We start from the raw sequence: 16227 nt of genomic DNA, 5'->3' as shown, positions 1-16227 counted from the left end.
AAGGCTTGTCAGTGAGAGGTGGCAAACATTTTTGTAAAGTGGATAAAGCAAAATTCCATTCCCTAATCACATTCTTGAGTCTTGCTGAGCCATCTTAGCTGAAATTTCCACACATAGAAAAGCAGCCGTAGGCAGGCAACAGTCTCTGATGGGAGACGAGCACAAATTTGCCAAAGTCCTTTTGCAGTCTTTTACAATGGAAGGTATGAGGAAATCTTACCATAAGCAGGGCTAATATGGTTTTTTTTTCAGCCAGCTGCATGTTTGTCCTATGGTAGTTGTTAAAGAGCTGGCTTGCGTGACTGTGGATATATTGTGCTTCATTTAGCAGGAGGACTCAGGATTTTCCAGGAAATGACTGGTTAAAACCCAAACATCTAAATGCTTCAATTCAATTCACATCTAAACTCTCCATTTATTTTGTAGCAGTGACTTCAGATATTATCTGCCCTAAAACCAGATTCCCCAGGCTGCCATGAGGCACCAAAATGACTGCTCTCATTTTCACGGTAGCTGAGCACCCTGGCATCTCCGCTTTTCACCATGGCTCTCTGCAGCTCCAGAGGATGATTAACTAACTATCTATCAGCAAATGGTTGGCGTATCCTTTTCCACTGTCTCTTTGCCGGTGAATTCAGCTCAGACTATACCTCTTTTGGCTGTAGTATTTGAAATGAATTATCAGTGAAAGTGTCTTTCAAAGAGCTACATTGCTATTGGGATGATCATATCACACTGAATAGTTTCCCTCTGCTTCTCCCTCTTTTCTGCAAATATCTGCTGGATATGCAGACAACTGCATTTTTGGCAGTAGATTGGATGACTTGAAGCTATTCACTAAGAGCCTTAGCCAAGCTCTCAGAAGTCAATACAAAGCCTTCCCTTGACTTTAGTGGAGTTGTGCCCTCAAAGCACTTACATGCAGGGAATGAGTGAAACCAATATAATTAAACTTAGCAAATGTATCTGGGTCACTCTGACAGCAGAAGCCATAATGCATTTTTTCGATCAGTATTTCATATCATTAGTTTTGTAGTATGCTGCTTAGTTTGGGATATTTTTTCCAACTGAAATGATTCAGGAGTAAAGGGACTAATTATATCGAGCAATGCTATTTTTGCATCTTTAATGTTTGATTTGGCTTTCAATTATAATCCCCCATTTTTAAAGGTTTAAAAGTTAGTGATAAAACCCCATTCTAGGAATAACTGGAATCAAAGCAAAGGACAGACAACTGATCCCCTGAAAAAATTTTGAAATAGTTTTTCCTGGAGTAGAAAAGAAAAAAAAGGCTTTTTTTTTCTTTAAGATATACTGCCTTCAAAGCCAAATTTAAGTTAAAAATGAAATTCTGAAAGCATTTGTTATAACAGCTAAGGGTGAGGGAAGGAGTGATAGATCTAAGGAATAATTTTGGATCCAAGTTCTACAGATAAATGATTGGTATTTCACTTTAAAAAATAAAGGTTCAATGAGTTTCATTAAAACTTGGTATAGCTGAATGTGCCTTTATCCCAGTTCTGAGGAGCTCTCACTGCTTGTGGATTAGACTGGAGCCAGACAATGACAATTCTAATTTTTATCCAAAACTTCAGTTTGTGGATACAAGTCACCTGAGGATTGCTTTGAATGCCTGCGTTTTTCATTAGGAACATTTGTGAAAAAATATTTATGAGGTGGCAACAATCAGAGCGGGAATGTGGGGGTAAGGAGAAAACATGCTTAGTTCCTGGTTCTGCAAAAAGTGTAAGCATATGGTAACCTTCTATGCCCGAGTTCAAAGGGATTACTCTTGTGCTTAGAGCTAAGCCTCTGTTTAGGTCTTTGCTGTATCATATTTTGTTTGGTTTCTAGGTGCCTGCTGTTAGAGATAGGCAGGTAGTGAGATTTTCAAAAATGCCTTAGCAAAGGAGACAACTAAACATAGTAAAAATCAGATCCACGGAGCAGAGGACTTTAGCCATCCAGACACTGGATTTCCATTCTAGCAGCTTGAGCCCCATCTCTGCTTAGTGCTGAGCAGTGGGAAGGCAGAGGGGGCAGTTCATACCACTTACCTTAGGGTGGGATGAATAACACAGCAAAATTGTCTCAAGCCATTAGAGGAAACCTAAGTGACTGATCCAGATTAGCTGTCTGACTCCTGCACAATAAAGATAAATGGGAACAACTTACCTTTATGTTTCCTTACTTAACAAGGTATCTGTGTAATTGCAGCTCAACCTTGGAATGTCCTTCTGTCATTTTGGAAGCTTTGCACCCTGACACACAGCATCCTCGTTTCTGAATTAGCCTTGGTTTTGTTACAATATGTTAAAACTTCAAAACCCAGTTCTTGAAATAGTTATGCAGACAACTTTTGTCTATGCCTTGGGGAGAAATAGGCCTGGCTCTATGGGCAAATGGTGCAAGAATCTATTTCCTCTTAGAGGAAAAAGAGCTTTTTTGACTCATGTTTGTCACTGGTGTTTATATGGAGCTCCACAGAAGTCACTGCTGTATGAATGGGAGCATCAGGCTTATAACAGGCCCAGAGAAATCAATGGTAGAAACTAGTCTTAGATACAGTGTCTCTAAACAAATGATCCTCTTTGCTGCTCAGTGCCCACTTGAACTCTCAGGACTCTTCGTGAGCAATGCTTAGGACACTGTGCAAAAGGTGGGCACCACAACCCCTTCTCATAGCTGCCCTAGAAGGTCAATGGAAAAGGTGGACACGACTTGAAGAGCTTGGCTCATTCTGGAAGTGTTGGTGCATTCACTATGTAACTGCAAGAGAGAAGCGTCTAAATTCCCCAGAACTGGGCTCCATCCTTGATCTCTCTGAATCAGGAAGTAAGAAAGACTATGGATCAAATAATACTCTTCAAATACCCATTATTGCTTGTTTCTTTTCTCATAATTTTATTTTGTATATAGCCTTGGCTAAGGAAAAGATCTTTTGATGTTAAAAAGCTGTCTTATAAACAGCTTTAGCTTCTATTTTTGCACCCCACACATAGATGCGCCCACAGGCAGTTCCCTTGAATTCCTATTCCTGAAAGCTCTGATATCGGCTCTATAAAATGTATATTTAGGGAAAAGATAATCATTCCCCTTTGGCTACTGTCTCTGTTTACATTTATAATCTGACTCAGCAAACTGCCTATGTTGAACAGATCGTATCAATAAGTCAGTTACTTCTTTAATGTGCACTCTCCCAAACTCTTTAGAAAGTATAAATAAGAATATTTAGAAATTGTAGGTGACATAGTTTAATATTGAATATTTCCAATGCATACTTTGGGTCTCTCTTGCAACAGATTGTATTAAGAAGTTTTAAGTACATGAAAGCAAACAGTGTGTGTTTACCTGTGTTGCCATTTTCAGTACTGAAAGAAAGTGAAAAAACCTAAGGAAGTGGGAACAGGTAAATTAAATCTTTTTATCAGGTAAATGCTGAGTTTTCCTCTTTTTCTTCCCTGTAGCCAAATGCAGATTGCATGGATGATATACCTCCGGACTTGGAAGCATCCATAGGAGGACCACCAACCAACCAGATAACGGGAGCCAGCGATATAACAGTGAACGAGAGCTCCGTAGCCCTGGATCCCCCGGTGCGGACTGTGGGGGTACTACAAGTCATCCAAGATGTAGACTCCTTTCCCCAGGTTGGGGAAGGTAACTTCACAACAAGCAGTAAGTTCCTCTTTCTGGCAGATTTTGCACTGAAATAAATGTTTAGAAACCTGAATCACAAACCAGTGCGGGAGAAATGGCCTTTGAGGGCTTTTTCACTGGAGCAATGACCTTACTTTAAGCTCAACAAAAATCTACAGGGTAAGTAAATTTAAATACCATGTCATCCTGCTGTACTGCAAACACTTCCAGCCTGTGTGCAAATCGGTGTGTTGAATAGCAAACTCTAATTGGAGTCCCCTGCATGGACAAAACAAGCTATTTCAGTCAACACAAAACAATACAAACTTATGGTCATCTTCAGATGTTGTTTACAGTAAGCGATCCATGATAACCTGCTCTGTATCACTGAGCTTCTTTGTGAAGCAGGTTGGTGCATGTCCTTTGGCCTGTCTTTCCTTGCTGGGCTACATGTTGCTGTGTGGAAGTTATTCTTACCTGCATATCTTAAAATAAATAGTGAACACAGCAGTCACTTTCACTGCCTTCAGTGAAGAAAAAAAGAATGTTGAATTCTAGTTTTGCCTTTCCTTTATCTTCTTACATCAGCTGAAGCTTGTCTGGTTATGTATTCATACTTGAACTCCTCATTTCAGAAGGGCTGATGGTCAGAGTTGCTGTACTTGAAAACCTGAGCGTAATGAAATAATGCTGCCAATTTGTACAAAAAAGGAGAATTTTGGATGTTTTCAATGTGTTTAGTTTTCACTTAAGGGGCACCATTTGAACCAGTAACTCTCAAAATGTCTGCATGTCTCTTTGTTCCTAAAATGATGTTCTTTGTTGAAAATAAACTTCTGACAGTTTAAAAAGAATGTTGTCAGCTGTTTTGAGTGAGGATTGTACTAGTCTAAAATTCTCGTTTTTAGGTAAATAGCAGATAAGTAGAAAATACCTATGTGTTTGATACCAGTTGGTGTATTAGTATTGACAAGACTATTGTAGAAAATTATCAGTTATACTTGAAGTGAGGTAGAAGAATGTGATAAAATACAGGTTTGTGTATGGACTCAGTGTAGGTCCTGGAAAACATTTTACATTTTCAACCATTTCTAGGTACTACTATGGGTCTGGGCATGAAAAAGAAGGCAAGTAATAATATGATGTGTAAAAGGTAGGGGAGAGATGAGGGGACTAGGCTGAAATGGTTTTACATTAGTCTTCTTACTCTGTAGAGAGACTTGATAATCACTTTTTCCTTCATATTGCAGCCAGTGTCATGGCAGTGAAAGTAACTTCTGCAAACTCTGAACTTGCAACCTTAACCACAAGTGACCCAGAAGTGGATTTTTAAGTTCTCCCTTTGTGAATTAGGTACTGGTTTCAGGTTTGGTCCTTTTACGGTCTAAGCCCTGGATCCAGCAAGGGATGTGAGCAGCAAGGTTATAGGCCCAGCTGTCATCTGTGGCCAGCCTGTCTGCTGGTGGCATACAACTTTCTCAAGCCTCCTTGAGTGCTGGTGAGAGCTGTTCAGAACAAGATGTTATTTTGTTCCTTCCAGTAATTGTTTTCAAATGCATTCGAGGCTGATTTAAACCACAAAGGAAAGATTTTACTTCATGGTACCACAATGTAACTAAAGACTGGGCTCAACGCTGGTCTCGGCTGTACCCTCTGAACACTTCTGAAGCAAGTGGCTCCTCTGGCAGATAATTATCCTTGTCCCACCATTCTTTACAAGGTCTGCTGTTGAAGTTGGGAAGGAGGGCCGTGGTGTGCCTTTTACACCCACAGCTGCATGGCACATGGTGAGAAGAGCCGTCAGCCTGGTACAGAGCCCAGCACTAGGGGTAGTCCATGCTTTTCATCCCAGGATCTTGGCATGCTGAGAAACAGTTCTTGTGGTTTGTCATCAGGGGTAACAATGGTGTTCAGGCAGCCAGGAAGCACAAGAGCTCTGAAACTCTCCAGCCACTCTCTTCCCCTCCAGTTTTGTTTCCAGACTCTGCAGAAGGTTCGGTGTCAGTCCAAGCACATTTGTTCTTCATTTTCCAAGTTGCCAGCTAAGTAACTGGGTGGAAAACTTGCTCTGAGCCAGCAGAGTACTGCAGGGTCTGCAGAGATTCTTTATTTTGCCTTGGTGCCCTCTGTTTTTCCCCTTACCTTGAATAACATTGGGCATATGCAACGAGCAGTGGGCAATCCTGAGGGCTGACCGCAGAGCCCATGGACAAAGACCTCTCACCAGTAGTCTGTCCAGGCACACAGGTCACGAGGCAGCAAACCATGGAGCTTCAGGAGATCTCCATCACCTGAAGAGACTGACCATGTGGTCTGGGGAAGGACTGTAGAAAGGGTTTCTCCCTCCTTATTTGAGAGAGAGAGAGGGAGAAGAGAGCAAGGAGGAGAAACCGGCAGATGGTGTGAGCTCTGTGAAGGTTGTGAGCCTCATACCATCACAGAATTGGCCAGGGACCCACTGCTAAAAACAGAGCTTTTCAGTTGTTTGGGGAGGAAAGATGAGTCCTGAGAGAAGCTGAAAGGACTTTGGGAGTTTCCAAACCCTGGTGCGTGGCTGCCTACTCTGTGCCTGTCACACACAGTCACTCAGGGAACTCTGGTTTAATGCTTGGTTACCTGTTGACACTCACCATCATTGATATGTAGACGTGAATCTTCATCTGGATTTTTCATCTCAAAGTCAAATGCAATAATTGAGTATTAGTCAGTGGTAGGTGTACAAGTTTACATGCTGTCATCACCACATCTGAAGTGATGCAATTTGCAGTAGTTCCCAGAAACCAAGCTGTTTGGCCCGTTTTTGCAGCAGAGTTGCAGCAAAGAAGAGGTCTTTGGTTGGGAATTAGAGGCTGAGTTCCAGCAGTGATGGGAATTTGTCCCTTCAACTGTCTCATGTGGATTTGGGGTGTTCAGGCACTCTGAAAGATAGAACTTAGCATCTTAGGCAGCCTGAACTCTTAAGCCAGTGAAAGGGGAACATCCGGAACCACTGTATAGTTGTGGTATGAAACCAAATGTTAACTAAATCAGAGGGCAACTATAGGCTAAATAACTGGGTCATAGCTGTCATATAGATGGAGCTTTATAGGCATTGTGTCTGTTTATTGTATTGAGGCATTGTGTTTCTCATTTCCAGAATCCTCATAGTTACACAACTGCAGAGCTTGCTGAGCGCGCCCTTTCTGTGAACTAGCCTGCCTGGGAATTTGTAAGTGATGACGCTGATTGCTCCTAGGGAATCTTTGCTGAAGTTGCTAGGTTCTGGCCTCTTTATATAGCATTAGTGACGGGAGCATACTCCAAAGCTGAATCTGTGCTAGAAGTTTTTCTTTCTCTTGTTACTGAATCTGTGCAGACTGCCTCCAGTACAGTCTTGACGTGGCACCCTCAACCCAGCACCACGAGTCCTTGTATCCCTGCCTATTCCTGGCAAAGTTCAGTGGTCCAGGAGGTGAAGGATTTGCCGCCTTCTTTCCACCCACTTCTGCAATACCTTTTGCTTAATTGTTGTTGCATTCTTTTTGTTTGTAGATTAATCATTCTGGTATTGTTGTCTTGTTTGGGGTTTAATTTCCCTTTCTGTTTTTCCAGTGAGTATGCAGAGCCAGAAGAGCTCCCACAGTGTGTCTGGAGGGAGGATATTTCCAGAGTACTGTTCACATTGGGTGAAATTCTGTCTCCATTGAAATCTGGTGGCAAAGCTCCCACCTACTTCAGTGGGGCCAGATTTTAATTTCTGGAACTCAGCCAGTGCTTTTCTTTTTATTTCTCTGTGTGTGCTCAGCAGACATTTCCTCTTCTCTCCCTCCCTTTTTCTCCCCATGCTCCTGAATAGATAATGTCCTCCATGGGACCCTGGGCGACGTAGTGTACTATGAACATCTGGATGGGACTTCATTTGGGGGCCTCTCCCTAGGGTTCCTTGCTAAATCAAGCATCTCCTGTGTAGTAGCACTGAGCACTTAAAAATGGACCAGCAGTTTCTCTCAGCTGGCTTCTACCAAGATCCAAGCCTTCACCGAGTCCCTTGGGCATGTCTACAGCCCAAAGTCTGTTCAGTATTTAGTATTTAGTCTTAGTGACTGACTGCTCTCTGTGGTGGGATTATGTGCAGGATCCTGGGAGAGTATCTTCTAATGTGATATTTCTGTAACCAGTTTCTGAAAATGGATGGATGGAAAAATTGAAAAACTGGAGTTTGGGGAAAAAAAAAAGGGGGGGGGAGGGTGAAAAAATTGTGTGAAATACATAAAAGTTCAGCTCAGCTGAGTTTCCTGCTTTCGCCCTATTACTTTTCAGCTCTCCAGAGGATATGAAAGAAGATAAGGATCTTTTTCCATGATAATACATCATAGCAATCTGTGTTGCCTGATTTTTAGTAGTGAGTTATGCAAAATGCTAACATCTTTGGAAATTTCGGTGCAGGTGGAATTTCCTGCTCTGCAGGGGATGTGAGTGTGAGCTGGACTTGGCTACGATCTGAACTTGAAGAAGCTCTGAGCTATACCAGCTTTGGAGGAGTAGAAGGTGGATTTGGGATTTGAAGAAGACACTGCAATATTCTTTGGGTCAGGCTCAGATGGGATTGAATGATATGGTTAAAAAAGGTAGCTCGCTGGGAAAGTAGCATTTAGATATTTTAAAGGTTGCATGGTGACACTTGCAAGGGAAAAAGTAGTTATTAATTTATTTCATCTTTATAGCATTCATGGTCATTCATCTTCCTCAACTCATGTGGCACTTGCTAATTTCTGCAGTAGATAATGTGCACTGCCTGAGTCTTTGCTCTCTGTTGGTAAATACCTCTAGGTTTTCAATTTAGACAAGCTTTTATATTCTTTTCAGCGGGATATCTCGTCACACTGCATAAGGGCTCAGAAATCCCACCAGCACTGTCTCTGTAGTTGGAGGAAGATCCATAAATTATTCTACCGCAAACATGGGCAGGAGTTTTAGTATAAAAGACCACAAACTCTCCCCCAAGGTGTCATATCACCTGCAAAGTCCACTGAGTTTGGTGGGCTGTACAGCAGTGTGGGCAGTCTAGAGAATACCAGCAGTTCCTTTTCTTTCTCTCATTTTGTTCTTTCCATAAAACCCTCCTAACGTATAGCTCATGATGACTCTTAGGACACTTTCAAGTCTCTTTGATAGCTCTTCATTAACGCTGTTAATATTACTTCTCAAGTAATTATTTTGATCTGTGTATGTCTGAAATGTCTTTGTGAAGAATAATCAGCCTTTGGAAGTGGATAAAAGTGCATGATAAGAATCTGATCCACCGTTGTCTTGCAACCACTTGACTGTTTCTCCTTGTTATTAATAAGGGGTTTTTTTTAGGCAGAATGTGAAGGGGGAGGAAAAGGTGGAAAAGCTCCCTAGACGGTAGTTAATACAGAAAGTTATTAACACTTGCATTAGCACCTAACACTGTCCTGGAGACAGAATACTAATGGGACCTAGTTAAAGATGGAGCAGATTGGGTCCCATGTGCCTGAAGTATGACATAAGTCCTGGTGGCTCTATTAAAACCCTGTGCGGATGTTGCACTAAATAGTTATCATGGACTGAAAATTCCAGTGAGCTGAGGTCCTGGATTCATTTTGAGACTCACACCAGTGCCAACATAGCATTGGTGGTTTGAGAGGCCAACAGTGGTTTGAGAGTCACCAAGTGAAACCTAACTGGCGCTAAAAATGTGCTCTGGGTTATTACATGCACCTACCCGGGCTCTGTGAACAGACAGTCAAGTTTTCCCATTATAAAACTCCTCTTCCTTTCCATATGTTAAGATGTGAAGTACAGACGAAGTGTTTCTGTACAACAGATTGCAAAAAGGGATGTACAAAAATGCTGTGAAACAGGGAGCAAATTTCAAGTCTAATTTTTTTGTTGTTGTTTTCTGTTTCACGTCTGCTGTGTACATTGACATTGTGTACAGAGCAAGGATGAAACCATCAGTTCCCAAATCTCCCTTCTTCCCTGCAGATACCCTGAGCTGCCTCTATAGGGCCCAGAGGGGGGGGCATGGTAGGTACACACAGTAGTCTGGCCTAACCTAGGGTGCCAGAATGACTGCAGAGCTTAAGAAACTTGCTTAATAATTGACTCTAGGGAGACATTTAGAAGAAAATGTTCTCCTTCAGTAGTGGAAGCTCCATTTATAAGTCTGTCTCTACATGTAAATGTGGTGGTGGTTACCAGCTTGCCTCTCTCTGTCCCAGATTACTTGTTCCTGCCTCCGTGTTGCCCTGCTCTTGTGCAGCTACCTTGTGAGCCCAATCCAGAAGCTAACCAATTTCTCTCTGTTGTTTTTTTCTCATTTGGATCAGTTCCCTGATCCAGAATTAGTTGTGCCAGTACAACAGGAGGAAAGAAATGTGGAGCACAAGAGAAGAGAGGGACATATAAGCCAGCTTTCACAACACTATTGCCAAAAGCAAGCACACTATCTCAAGCACAACTAGACCCTACACAGCTGTCTGTTTTGCCCAGAAATCAGGATAAACAAATAGGCAAAGTAAGCATGAAGTTTCAGATCTCATTTGAATGCTCATATCTGAGTAAACAGGCATTTTATTAATGGTTAGTGAATATGAGAGACATAAGGGATTTATTATCTATGACGACGAAACCCAGGAAAAGTGCCACTGTAAAAACCGTGATGGCACACAAGCATGTCCTTAGATGTCTCATTCCCAATTGCTCTGAACATGCACTGCATGTGTGCAGGGTAAGAGGGGATCTGAGGGCTTGGAATCAGTAGCTTATATCTTTCTTTATACTTCACTGTCTTAAGCAGACAGCTAGATAAAATGTTGAACAAGATTTAAAGCAAAATGGACAAATAATGTAGAGTAAAATACAAATCTGAACTGCAGAGAGACCAGGTGACTTAATACTAGCTGATCTCTTTGATTTATACTTGAGAATGAAAGCCTTGCCTTGCAAGAGATATTCATCATCTTGCATACAATCTGCTTGATTATTTAGGACTCATTCTCACATCTCTAATGTCTGTGGAGTTTTTATTCTCATCAGTTTTTACACAAAAGCCTCCACTGAAATCGCCAGGAAGTGCTGCTGAAGATACAGTGTGCTACTGTGATTCTGAATCTTTTTCTGACCAATTTGGGAACAAAGACGAATGGGAGACACAAGGATCCAGCTTGGATCAGCACTTGAAAGTAAGAATTAAGTAGTGAGACTAAGCAACAGCTCTCTAGCCAGGCAGGCAGAGGAAAGGCAGGATTCCAGGGTCAGTGCTGCTGGTTGCTGCCATTATTTCAGACAGATAAGCGATGCAAAAGTAATGCTTGTCAGACCCCAGAGACCCCTACCAGGGTCAGGCTCTGCTGTACCAGTCATTATATACACAGATAGTAACAGATGGACCCACTTCTGAAAAATACACAGGTAAGTGCAGATTATAGCAAGCAAACAAATCTAATATATTTAGTGGGAAAAGAAAGAGAGTGAAAAGGCAGCTGTGCCTATGGAAGAGTAAAAACATGAGGCTGAGATACAGGAAGCATTCATGCAGAATAGTGTCATTTCTGCTTGCGTGTATTTTGTTCTGGCCGCAGTGCTTCATAATGCCTGAGCACTCCCACAGTGTCGTGAGCACTTTGAAGGTAACTCAAATGAAAGAAGTAAGCCAGGCAAAAGCTCTACTGATGTGCTGTTTCCAGTCATTAGTATATACCACCTTCTCCTTATTCATCTAGGCTTTGAGTCTGTGAACATGCAAGAGAATCATTCGCACGTGAAGCCATCTGGTTTCTCACACGCACTTGAAGGATTATGTGTGTGCTTACACCTGTACTTCGTGTGTTGTAACCAGCAGTTTTGATTTCTGAAAAAGCATGAGAGTTTTAGAACATTTAGAACATATAGAGCATTTAGAAGCAGATTAAGGGGAAGAGGTGTGTGTGCATGTACCTGGGTGATGTTTTTTGTATGATAGATAAAATAGTCTTGCAGGAGATGTTTGGCCTGCAAGAAGCATCCAAAACCGCTCTGCTTAAGTTTTCTCCACATTCTTGTAGGGACAACAGCTCAGATTTCCACGTGCAGCCTGGACAGAAAAAAAACTTGGTATTTGCTCATAAAATACCAGTCAAGTCCTACTGTTTTTTTGAAACAGCTCTTTCTTTTGTTACTTACCTCTAACTCCAGCAGAAATCAGGGTGCTTCAGGGATCCTTTTGGGTTACCACAGTAACCAGGTCACTTGAGCTAGAAGAGAGAGTTCTCACTAAATCTTTAGTAATTGGACTTATATCTTTATTGTTCTGGATGTGGGCAATTTTAAGCAAAGATAATGCCTGAAACTGATAGGCCAGATGGAGAAACTGGCTTATGAGTATTTATGGAAAACATGAATGGTAAGAAGAAAAGTAGGTAACAGGTCAAGCCCGACATCCAAGACAAAATATCCAACTACTGACATGAGTGTTAGGAGAGGATTTTCTCCTGCCTCAGAGTCTGTGGGGGACAGGAGAGGTGGGTAAGCCCTCACATTTAGGGATGCTGAAAATAGGACCCACATGGTTATATTTAGTCCAGCTAGATGCCATCTTTGCCACTCCAGTGACAAGGCTGATATCCCGACGAATGTGCTCAGGCTGTACGCAGCACAGTGCACAGTAGCATCGGAACTGCATTAATGAATATCTGGGGTTTCAGAGCACTCAGGAGATGGAATATCCACCCAACTTGGCCTTTTGTTGTGACTGTCTTTTGCAAGTGCCAATACCTTTGATTGTTCTTTTCATTTTAACTCATGTTAACTTATCTGAGGCACTCGGTAGGCAAGAACATCTGCTCTGTTGTGGCAATAATTAAACCCTGTGTTAATACACATATTGTTATGAAAAACAACTTACCTGGAGATCTCTGTGGTGAACTCCTGCTCTATTTGCCACTGTCTAGGTAGCATAGTGTTGTAAAACAATGAAAAACTGTACTCCTACAATAAAAATGCATAGAAAATGTATAGAACAAAGATACCACTGGTGAAGTCAGGATATGAAAAGCACTTAGCTAAAATAGCTTTATTAAGTCACAGCATCTCAGTGGGGGGAAAAAAAAAAATCACATAAAGGATGTTTAAAATCTCCCAGTTCCCTATGCAGGTAGTTAAATAATGCAGTGTTTTCAGCTGCTAGCACTTTAGGAGACAGCCACCAAATGTGATATGTCAGGTACGTATGACATACCATGCTTCAGATTTTGCCTCCATGTCCACGGGATATTGAATTCAACTGAGGTGTTGCTAAACTTTATTATTTCTTTATAATTGCTTTTTGAAAAGGTAATGGCACCAGAAAATTGTCTTTCTGTGCATGAAAAGCTATCAGTCTGTAAGACCAAAATAGTCTTAGAGTAGGAGATTTTAGAAAAATGACCCTCTGCCAGCTGCTCTGGGAGATGTGACATGTGCTCCCAGCTGCTGAGTAACCTGCAGCCTGAAGATACACTTCAAATGAATCAGTTTTGAAGAAAAGCTATGATAGATTATATTTTCAGTTGTTCACCCTCAAAAGCGCCTTGTTAGACTACTGTGATGGCTGCATATTCCAAGGGTGGAAACAATTACATTTGTTTGCAGTAATTCATTCCTTCTGTGTCTTTTTTTAAAATTAATTCTTCAGTTTTGCCTGATTATGAATGACACATGCAAGTCCAATTCCCTTGTAAAAACTAAAAATTTACTGTAAGTTTATATTCAGCTTCTAAAAGCCCTCTTTCCAGACTAGATGAATAATGTAACAATATTTTAATCTTTAATTTTTTCTCAAAACTCCTGAGGTCTAAATATTCTTCTGGAAATGCCCAGGAACCTTCTGGAAACTACCACTTTTCGATGAGAAGAGTTGAAAGTGAAGAACTTGAATGGAAAATGAAAGGCAGGAGGGGTTAAAACCAAATTTTCTGTCACAAAATTTTGATTTTACTTTACAGTAGTGTTCCCAAGGGAAATAATAATGAGCCAGTGCAAAAGCATTTACAGGTTCTAAAGTTATATGGTTGATTTTCAGAGAGCTTTTGTTAGTTTTAGTTTTCCAGGTACGTATTGGTGCATAGGGTAATATCTCTTTCTTCTGCCTCTCTGAAGAGTGTGAAAGCTCAGAACTCAAAAGAAGGTGGAACAAGAGTGTATATTCACTGAAAAGATCGAAGCAGAGACAAAACATTTTAATGCAGAGAAACTGTGTTTTAAAATTACTCTGTTTCAATTTGAGTTTCATTGTAGAGTGTTAGGGAGGTCTTGATGATAGTGGTGGTGTACAAGTGACCTAATGAATGTATTTTCTAGTAAAATTCCAGCTGCAATTTGTTGAAACTTAAATAGATGTTTCCCCTCCACTGGTCTGAGAAACTCTGAAAACAGATGTCCTGGTCTTGGACGTTCTTGTGAGCATTTCAGCAAGAGTCCCTGATAAAAGCAGTGGCTTGGAAGGGATTTTTCTGATGCCAGAAGTTGTTCAGTTGGAGCTAGATTGTGACTGCAAGCTTATTTGAAAGGAAATGCTAAATGGCCCGAGATTTCTATGGCCTGAGACCAGTTTCTATTGATGTTCCTGCAGGATTTCATACCAGCCCGACCGAGGCCTTCAAGGGCATTTGGCCAGTGAGAAGTTATCCTGGGTACTAGGACTGAGGTGCCCTTTAGGCACCGTTAGTGGCCTTTAGAGGTGAGATTGAGTTCCCTCTTTAGTGTTAGCCTTGCTGCTTATTGTCTGGGTTGCCCCTCTCTGGGTTTTAATTGTCACATCCAGCATTTTGTAAGCAGGTAAACAGAAGCTCACTTTTTTGTGATGTTACTTGTGTAAAACACGATCAAGGAAAGCAAAAAATGAGGAGGGAGCATGCTTGCACTCCTGCTTTAGGCTGGTGAGAAAAAACTATTGGTTTCACATCTCAGGTCAAGAAGTCGGGTCAAGTAAAACTGTGCTATGTTCTTTTTCATAAAGGTTAATTTTGGGCAGAAAAGGAGACAGAAAGGAAGGAGATGGGATCAGAGGGAGACTCACATTAGATTAATGTAAAATCTTTAACTCAAAATGCTTTTTTAGTTTGGCTTCAGGTTTTTTTCTTCTTCACATAAGACATTTTTGTAAATGTATTTTCAGACAAGATTTGAATGTAGCAGGCCTGGCCTGGCAGATCAAAGGTTTATTTTTTAATGGGAAAAAGCCAGAAATGTTGAGCTATTGCAGCATTGTCAAAGAAGTGTTCCAATTAAAAGGAGATTGTCATCAAGTGATTTAAAGTTTCTTAAATGAACATAACAAGAGATAAACTGTTGACCTTTTTCTTTATGAATGCTTTTCTAAACCGTGTTTCTCTGTGAATGTGCATTAATATACACAGCCTAGCTTTTCATAATTTTATCTGGTGCACGAGCCCTGCTGCAAGAAACAGTAACATTTTGGACATTTCTGTTCCAAATAGACAGTGGTTCTGTGTACCTCCTAGTGATATTTTAGTCCTCATTTCAGGTGCTTGTGATGAGTTTTAAATGTGTTTATTTTTATTCCTATAGATTGCTTTTTGTTACATAAAAAATATTGTTGAATTCTTTAACTGTGAAAGCAACCTAAAGGAGATCCAAAGGACGTTGGAGAGGTTTTACTTTTCCAAAAAGAAAAGGTTTTGATACAGTCTCTGTTTGGTTGTTGGGTTTTTTCCAATTTCTAAACTAATGAAAAGAGCCACATTTCTCGTAAAAACAACTATGCATGGACAGATTAAATCAGGTATTTTGCTTAAGTTTGCAGGAAGTCCTGGGAAGTGTTCCTGCTGGAAACTGGACTGTCTCTGGCTGCATAGATCTACTTTACTCTTCCTACTAGTACTCAGTCACAGTTATACAAGATTCATAGATTATACCAGTGCTGACAATGTCATATCCCACCTGCCAATCCATAAATGTCAGCAGCGGTTTGAGTCATTTTGCACCCTGTGCGAAATGCCAACCCGCAGCCTGGCACAGGGCACATTCTCCTTACAACTGCTGAGAGGCACACAAGGACCTTCCTGGTACACAGACCATCCAGACAGTGGGAAGCTCTCATTTCAGGACATCTTACGTACAGAAGTTCACATTTTGATAGGGAGATTTCTGTTTGTGGCCATGGTCAGATTCACTTCTCAATCAGAGAACCAGACACAACCATAAGTAGAAAATGTTACTGATAGTGAAACTATTGAGTAGGCTGCAGGGAAGATCAGAGCTGGAATAATTCCTGTTCAAAAACTGCATAATTACACTAGAATGTAAAACATGTTGCAAGGTTTGATAGGCTTGTGAGGTTTAAGAGAAAGGAATGTTAGCAGCTGAACTCATCTGTCATCATAGGATGTAAAAAAAATTTGAATCTCTGTGGGTTGGTGTTGCATGAAGGGTTCTTTTGAAAACCAGGTATTATAGCTTTTAACTGACATCCGGCTGTGGTTCTGCACTGGCAAAGGGATGAACTAAGTAGCTGGGGAGCTTGTACGGTGAATGATGCTAATTGCTAGCAAATCTGAAAGGGATTATATCATGCAGCCACTACAATAGTGGAGAGTAGACTCAACT

General features: G+C 41.1%; 1 protein-coding gene across 1 annotated transcript in view; it reads left to right on the top strand.

Annotated features, from left to right (window-relative positions):
- RNF150 (ring finger protein 150) overlaps nt 1–16227 on the top strand; it is a 125760-nt gene that overhangs the window by 88833 nt on the left and 20700 nt on the right. The window contains exon 6 of the mRNA XM_074823713.1: nt 3468–3678. Within this exon, the coding sequence (XP_074679814.1) occupies nt 3468–3678 (211 nt within the window). The remainder of the gene's footprint in view (nt 1–3467; nt 3679–16227) is intronic.

This window comes from Strix aluco, chromosome 4 (assembly GCF_031877795.1).
Source record: "Strix aluco isolate bStrAlu1 chromosome 4, bStrAlu1.hap1, whole genome shotgun sequence".
NCBI classification, from domain to species: Eukaryota; Metazoa; Chordata; class Aves; order Strigiformes; family Strigidae; genus Strix; species Strix aluco.
This window is presented reverse-complemented; position numbering and strand designations above follow the sequence as displayed.